The sequence below is a fragment of the Cariama cristata genome, unplaced genomic scaffold, assembly GCF_000690535.1.
Source record: "Cariama cristata isolate BGI_N322 unplaced genomic scaffold, ASM69053v1 scaffold36524, whole genome shotgun sequence".
In the NCBI taxonomy this organism is placed as follows: domain Eukaryota; kingdom Metazoa; phylum Chordata; class Aves; order Cariamiformes; family Cariamidae; genus Cariama; species Cariama cristata.
The window spans coordinates 1-7663 of NW_009612953.1; the positions used below are offsets into that span (position 1 = coordinate 1).

Genomic DNA, 7663 nt, shown 5'->3' on the forward strand with positions numbered 1-7663 from the left:
GGAGCCTCGGGAAGCGCACGGGAGTTGCGCTATTTACAGCAGCAGAGGAAAAAGAGCGCCCGAGGCTGCGGGGCATGTGTGTGGCGTGAAGCGGTGCTGCCAGGCCTGCCGTGGGAGGGGGCACGGCCTCCAGCCTGCACGTGGGTGGATGACACATGGGCTTGGCTGCTGCCAATTTTCTCTTGGGTCTTTCCTTCGTAAGCCCTGTCCTGGGCTGTTCTCTGAGGAAAAGATGAGGTCTCTGTATAACTGCTGCAAAATCGCAAGAAAAGCCGTTCTCTGCTTCTCGTGGAACAATGCCTTGCCTCTAGACTAAGAGCACTGGCTGGCTCTGCCCTGCAATTAAAAAACTAGAGCAGAGGGTGCGGGTGGGAAGGGTGAGAACATACGTACCCTGCGGAGGGAGAGAGGACGAGGAGAGAGGAGCTGGGATTTGGGCTTGGTCTGTTAGCGTTGGCTCATGGCGATGCTGGTTAATCTTTTCAGTGCTGAGCACCAGCTCTGCCGGGGAGCTGCAGGCTTTCCTCAGCCAGGTATGCGGTTTTAGTAGGTGTTGACCTTTCTGCTGTTGAGGGTCTGGTCTCCAGGTCCCCCACTGCAGGGAGGGGGTTTTTCTGTCAGCATGCACAGACTGCTCCGAGTTTTGAAATCCAAGAGTAAAACACAGTGGGGGCGAGGGGGAGGGACAGCCAGGGCTGAGAAGGTTGTGCCCAGCAGATTAGGAAAACCGCGTGCTGTCTGTGAGTTGGGAGATGCTGCCATGCTCTAGGATGCTGCCATGCTGCTTCCAGGTCTGCTCAGCTGGAAAGGAAGTTATCCTGATACAGAGACCTTTGCTGTGAGGTGCAAATTGAAAATGAGATTATGCTTTCCTCAGCATGGAGCTGCGGGTGGCAGTCTCTGCCGAGAACAAGTTTCTTCCCAGTCCAGGGTGCTGACTCCTAAATCCTCTAAACTGTTACATCTTAAAATTGAATATAGTTGCTGTTTCTCTTTCTCTAGGGTTTGTCGAGACTGAGCAGGGAGAACTGTCACAATGAAGAATCAAGGCGGCGAGACCAAAGCAGCCCCACGCCCTGCCAGCTCTTCCAAAATGAGCAGCGGCCTGGTGCTGGAGGAGGGCGACTCGCTGGAGACCGCAGCACCCCCGGAAGGTGGGAAGTCCCCAGGGCCTGAGCTGCGCCGCTCCCTGCCCGCGGCTGATGGCAGTGCTGACAGCCCGAGCAGCGAGGCGCAGGAAGCGCGTGAGGGTGGGTTTCGAGCCTGGAAAGAGTCAGGGTGTTGCTTTCTCTGTATGAGGGTGGGCTGCTGGATCCAGCTCTTCTTACTTGTATAAGAGCAGCTGTGATTTCCAGGGCAGAAAATCCTGGTTTCTTCCTGTTTCTGTGTGTGTACAGTTCTGAAGTAGTTACTGCTTCCTGACCAAAGCGTGGAGTTGAGTCTCACCTGAAAATGATGAGTTGTTTGTCATTGCTTAAACCTTAAGGGTCCCATTCAGAAAATTGCCCACAACTCTTTCCTCGGGGCAGCGTTATGTTGAGTGATCTGCCTTGTTACTGGCACTTCTTAAAAATTATTCTCTGGAAGACGAAAACCAGGTCTAATCGAGTAGGTGCTTGGTTAAAATTAACTCTGCGTTGTATTCTGATGCCTACTAAATGTGGGATGTAGGAAATGCGCAGCGAGTAGAGTTAGTTTACCAACTAACGGCTGTAAGTCTCTCATTTGGAGAAACTTTGGAAGCAAAGAGCACTGAAGGATGTGCTGCCTGCTCGTTCCCTAAGTGTCTGTTGTTGGGGACGAGATACATTTGATCTCAGACAGTACAGCTGCTCTTATATGTGAGGAGAGAGGCTAAGCCAGGTTTAAAAATCTATTGTAATGTAAAAAAGCCTGGCTCTGGGGATATTATCGGGCAGTTCCTATGAGGGAAAGCTCACGCACAACCTGCTTTCCTTAGGGGATGGTGGGGAGTTGAGGGGGGTGGATTTTTGCTCTTGACAGATGTCAGGGGCTTGGTCATGCTCTCGTGATCAAAAGAGAGGCTGTTAGGAATGCACCTCCATTGTCAGGGCAGCTGGCTAGAGACGCAGCCAGAACAAAGCAGCTTATGTTGCTGGAAGTTTAGCCGGCCTTGGTGCAGTGGGGTGCTCGGGAAACCTTCCCTTTGCCGTGTGTTTATAGCGACCAGAGAATAGACGGTGTGGGGGAAGTCTCATGCTTTTGTGTTCCCGTCTCCCACAGCTCCTCTTGCACAGGAGGACACCAAATCCTCCCGGCCTGCCGTGCGTGATGTCTCCGAAGAGCTAAGCAGACAGCTTGAGGACATCTTGAACACATACTGTGTGGATGCCAGCCAGGAGGGTCCAGGCGAGGACGGTGGGCAGAGCGAGCCCGCGGAGCCGGAAGAAGCCGAGAAGTGTCGTAGCGAGTCCCCAAGGAACGGTGACCAGGAGACGGGTGGCCCTGAGATGAACGGGGAGAAGGAAAGCACAAAGGGGACTGAAGAGTTTCGAGCTGGCGAGGAGTGTGGGGAGCGAGATCAGAAGAAGGCTCAGGAAAAGAAGAAAGCCAAGGGCCTAGGTAAGAGGTTCCCTGCTCTGATTGTGCTGCTGGCCTGAGAACTTCTGTGCAGAGATTGATTTTTATACTGCCCTAATTGCCCTCAGTGAAATGAGCACCTTGGGTGTGTGATGTACAGCAGTATTTGGAAACGATACGGTGTCGTCTTGTGTGGTATGCGAGGATGTGTGCCGAGTGCTGCAAAGGCACTGGCTGCTCTTGGGTGCTGCTGCAGCCTCTGTAGTCCGTGGATTTCTCTTCTGCTGGACACAACTCTCTAGCCAGCCCAGCGGTGGTTTCCCGCCCTGAAAACCAGGTCTCTCCCCAGCTGCTTCAATTATTCACCCACTGTACGCAGTGAAATCTGTGGGGCAGAGGCCTGAGAGGGCACTGAAGATGGTGGCTCTTGCCCAGGGCAGGCACGGCTGTGAGACCTCGTTTGTCTCTCCTGTCTTTGCCCTCATGAGCCAGAACTCTGTGTGAGTGATTTTTATTTTATGCATTTATTTATTTATTTAAATTCTATGTCTCGTTCCAGGCAAAGAAATCACTTTGCTGATGCAGACGCTGAACACCCTGAGCACGCCGGAGGAGAAACTAGCAGCACTGTGCAAGAAATACGCTGAGCTGGTGAGTGCTTATTTCTTCGTTCCAGGCTCTGGGGCTGGGGGAGGACACTGCAGCAGCGAGCACAGGAGGTGCTTGAAGAGGCAGAAGATGGCTGTAGATTTTTTTCTTTCTTGATGTCGAGAGGGACAGTCCAGGCACATGCATGGCTTTGCAGTGTACATTCTGGGATCTCTGCAGTGCTGGATATCCAAATATTAGAGGATAGATGTTGCTTGGTCCAGCCGGGTGGTGTTGTTTGCGGAAGCATAAGCATAGACAGGAGTATTTTTGGCAAATCTGTGTGTAAGAGGACTTGGATCTATTTTTCTCTCTGCTTCTGTAATGTGGAAGCTGCATCTCTTGCCCATCCTGTCCCAGGAGTGTACTGTGGCCAGGTCTGTTCTGCTGAGCCTGCGTGTCCCGATCTCTCTGCAGGCAGGGCTGAGCTGTGGGTTGGCAGGCCCAGCTGTGACAGAAGACTGCACAGGCACGTCTGCCATCTCCACCACTCAGTCACTGCATTTCTGTTGATAATTTCCTAGCAAGAAACATGTATTTGGCAGAGTCACCATGCTGCTACGTGTGCATATTCAGTCGTACGAAACACACAAAGTCTGATGCCACACTTAACCGGAGCTAGTTCTAGGCACAGATCTAGTTCTGTGCGTGGATCTGGTACAGAGGAGAGGCATGGGACTGTCTGTGCGTGTCCGAAGTGGACGTGTGCATGTTTTCCTTGTGCTCAGAGCTCTGCTCCATTTGAGCAAGTTGTGTTTGGAGGTGCTGGGTGAACGTGCAAGTCTTTCAGATTCCAGCAGGACAGGAATTCAGGAAGGAGAAAGGCCCTGTCCAGGGGACCCTGGGCTCTGCATCAGTCCCGCTCTGCTCAAAAGTGGCATCTTTTGCATTGCAAAGCTCTTGTCCTCCTCTCGGAGCGCAGAGAGCACTTCCTTGATCCCCGTGTCTCCTCATCAAGGCACAGCATGTTGCCCTGGTCTGTCTTGCTGCATCTGTGCCCTTTGCTCCCCTGTCCTAGCTGGAAGAGCACCGTAACTCCCAGAAACAGATGAAGATCTTGCAGAAGAAGCAGACGCAGCTGGTGCAAGAGAAGGACCACCTGCAGAGCGAGCACAGCAAGGCCATCCTAGCCCGTAGCAAGCTGGAGAGCCTGTGCCGCGAGCTCCAGAGACACAACCGCACCCTCAAGGCAAGTGTCTCCTGGGCGCTATTCCAGGAGCTGCTTCATCCCAAGCACTTGGATCACTTGCTGTGAGCCATTTTGGCGAACTTACCTTTACCAATGATTGCCCACAGTCTACCATCCAGGGCAGTACTTTAATTTTGCTGTACTTTAATTATCTGCAGTGCCTGAGTGTTATTTCAGGGTATGTTTGCTGGAGAAAGGGAGAGGAAGGGCCCAAAGTCCCTTCCTGATTGATATAAGCACTAGTGGGAGGCTGGGCGGGTTCAGAGCATCACAGTTTGGGCAGTTTGCTTCCCTACGTGCCCAGCGCAGAGGCTGACGTGTACCTGCTGTCTCTGCCCTCCACGCAGGAGGAGGGTGTCCAGCGTGCACGGGAGGAAGAGGAGAAGCGGAAGGAGGTGACCTCCCACTTCCAGGTGACGCTGAACGACATTCAGCTCCAGATGGAGCAGCACAACGAGAGGAACTCCAAGCTGCGCCAGGAGAACATGGAGCTGGCAGAGCGGCTCAAGAAGCTCATTGAGCAGTACGAGCTGCGGGAGGAGGTGGGTCAGGGCGGGAGACCTGGTGTAGGGCAGCTCTGGTGTGTCTGTGCGCCCAATTTTGCTGTTGGAGGGGAGAAGGGGCCTCTGGGCTCTGGGATCTTCCCTTGGGGTCACTGCTTGGGCAGGCACGGGCTGGTCTGTGTCAGTGACTGGTGGTGTTCCCTTGGCAGCACATTGATAAGGTGTTCAAACACAAGGACCTGCAGCAGCAGCTAGTGGATGCCAAGCTCCAGCAGGCGCAGGAGATGCTGAAGGAGGCAGAGGAGAGACACCAGCGGGAGAAGGACTTTGTAAGTCTTGGAGCAGTTCTGTAATGGTTGTGAGTGCTTTTGCTTTTTGTCTTGTCCTTCTGTGGAGGCTTGTTGGATCCCCGAGTGCAGAGCCCAAATCAGATCCGGCCTCCTGCATGCCCAGCGGTGACCGCTCTCCCAGCGGCTCTAGGAGCAAGGCTGGAGCCCTGCTCTGCTCTTTGTGTTCCTCCCAGCCCGCTTCTGTCTCCAGGCCAAGCGCCAGCCATGCAGGGCCATGTTGAGAGCCTTCCTTGATGGCAGCGAGGTAACTGCCTTTGCTCTTCCCTAGCTCCTGAAGGAAGCTGTGGAATCGCAGAGGATGTGTGAACTGATGAAGCAGCAGGAGACCCATCTCAAGCAGCAGGTGAGTTACCCGGTCTTTGTGCTCAGCCTGGGTTTTTTTCCTTCCTCCCTAAGCGGGGAACAACCCAAAGTTCCTTAATCTGGAAAACACAGGGGCAGGATTGCTCCTGGGTTTGGTATTGGTGAGTCTGTGTCAGCGTGGTGTGAGCTGGGACTTCCTTCAGCAATTCTGCCTTCTGGGAGAAAGGGGCCTTGGTTTTTACCAGCACATTTCTCAGTGCTGGGAGCAGTTGTGTGATCATACCTCGCTGAATCAGACCCAGCAAGTGCCTCCTGCCAAGGCCAGGAGATGTTTGCAGAACACGTCAGTCTCTGAGGATGTTTCTGGAGCGAATTTTTCCACATTCCTCCATACCTAATGTTGGCAAAGCAGCTCTGTGCTGCCAGTTTGTTTGTCATAAAGTCCAGTCACAGGATAACTAGCTCAGTTCTTGGTTGACATCTCCCCTCTCCTGGGGAAGGCTGTCAGGAGGTGCTGTGGTGAGCAGGAAGGAGCTGTAACCCTGTCTGTCCCCGCAGCTGGCGCTCTACACAGAGAAGTTTGAAGAATTCCAGAACACCCTTTCCAAAAGCAGTGAAGTGTTCACAACATTTAAACAGGAGATGGAGAAGGTGGGTAACACTTTTGCTGCCTCGCAGAGCTTGCGTGGGCTGGAGGTGCTGCCTGTCTGTCTCTCCTCAATGCTTCTGCGAGCTGGAAGAGCCGCAGCTCTGTAGTTTTGTTTAGTTTTGCTGGTATTAGCGTCAGCCCCAAGCTGGCTGCTCACAGAAGATTGCTACCATCCTTGCTGTGCCCCACCTGGGTCAGAACAGGCAGCGCTACCCCCGTCTCCTGGTTTGTTGTTACCTGGTCAGTGCTTCCCAGTGGCACAGCTGACTGCAGTGAGACAAGGAGACGTTTCCCAGGACAGCAGAACCTCGCTGTCTGTGCTGGGATAGTGGGTGCCTGTTTGAGGACACGTGAGGTGTCACTGACTGCAGCGCTTTGCTTGTGGCTTACTCGTTCCCTTTTTGTCACTGTGATTCTGTAGATGACTAAGAAAATCAAGAAGCTGGAGAAAGAAACCACTATGTACCGCTCTCGCTGGGAGAGCAGCAACAAGGCTCTCTTGGAAATGGCTGAAGAGGTGAGGAGGCTCTGGCTGTCCTTCCGTGCCGAGGCAGGCAGCTGGCGCAGCGTGGTGATGTGTTGTGTGGCCTTGGGCTGGGGCTGAGGGCTAGCAGGACAGCTCCTGTCTTACTGCAGGCAGGCTGGGTGGAGGGTTGTGGTTTTTCCTTTCAGTTTGCTTCCCTTCCCTGTACCTGGCGGGAGGAGCCCTCTGTCACGTGGCAGAAGTGATGGTTAATTAGTGCAGAGGTGTGTGGAAGAAGTCGGACAGCCTCAGTGGCACTTGGCCTGTGTGGGGGCAAAGGAAGAAAGAAGCAGTGATGAGAGCATGAGGTTCTTTGAATGCCAAATATTTGCTGGGTCGCAAATATTTCCCCCTTGAGCTTTGCTTTGAGGTTTCATCTCACTCCCTTTCTGCCTCTCCATCCCCAGCGCGGTAGTCTGAACTGCCTCTCTATTTGCAGAAAACCCTTCGGGACAAAGAGTTAGAGGGGCTTCAGGTGAAAATCCAGCGCTTGGAGAAACTGTGCCGAGCCCTGCAAACGGAGCGCAACGACCTCAATAAGAAGGTGCAGGACCTGTGTGCCCACGCACCCCGGGCAGACACGGACCTGTTGGAGCCTTTGAAGGACCCATCTCGGGAGGGCTCCGAGGCGGCAGCGGGAGGTACCCCAGCAGAGCAGCGCCCAGCTGAGGATTACCTTCACTCAGGAAAGCCAACGCACAGCACGGATCCTGCGGAGAGCCTGGGAGAACTGAGCATAGGAGCCTTGGGGCAGAGTGGGACTGAGGAAGGCACTCAGGGCGCTGACTGAGCCCGCTGCGCGGCAGGCAGAGGTAGGGCGAGGGAGGGTAACACGAATGTTTCCATAGGCTCGATCTGATGCCCCTGTCCTTGTCTTTGGACAGGTACGAGAGGACAGCCCTCCTGGGGATTTGAGATTTCCTAGCTTAGGTTTTTGGAGGGTTTTCTAAATTTTAT

The 7663-nt window shown here is 53.8% G+C and overlaps 1 protein-coding gene across 1 annotated transcript; it reads left to right on the forward strand.

Moving 5' to 3' along the window:
* Window positions 1-1036: 1036 nt before the first annotated feature.
* On the forward strand, window positions 1037-7663 carry TXLNA (taxilin alpha). The gene is made up of 10 exons (XM_009698831.1): window positions 1037-1154; window positions 2245-2583; window positions 3101-3192; window positions 4208-4378; window positions 4726-4920; window positions 5091-5210; window positions 5500-5574; window positions 6093-6185; window positions 6605-6700; window positions 7146-7663. The coding sequence occupies exons 1-10, from the start codon at window positions 1037-1039 to the stop codon at window positions 7494-7496; spliced, it is 1650 nt and encodes a 549-aa protein (XP_009697133.1). The 3' UTR covers window positions 7497-7663.

Bases quoted from the DNA above. Each gene is read 5' to 3' on its own strand.
- TXLNA (XM_009698831.1), top strand. From the start codon at position 1,037: ATGAAGAATCAAGGCGGCGAGACCAAAGCAGCCCCACGCCCTGCCAGC. The intron at 3,193-4,207 runs GTGAGTGCTTAT...CCCCTGTCCTAG, and splicing joins GCAAGAAATACGCTGAGCTG to CTGGAAGAGCACCGTAACTC. The intron at 6,186-6,604 runs GTGGGTAACACT...GTGATTCTGTAG, and splicing joins TTAAACAGGAGATGGAGAAG to ATGACTAAGAAAATCAAGAA.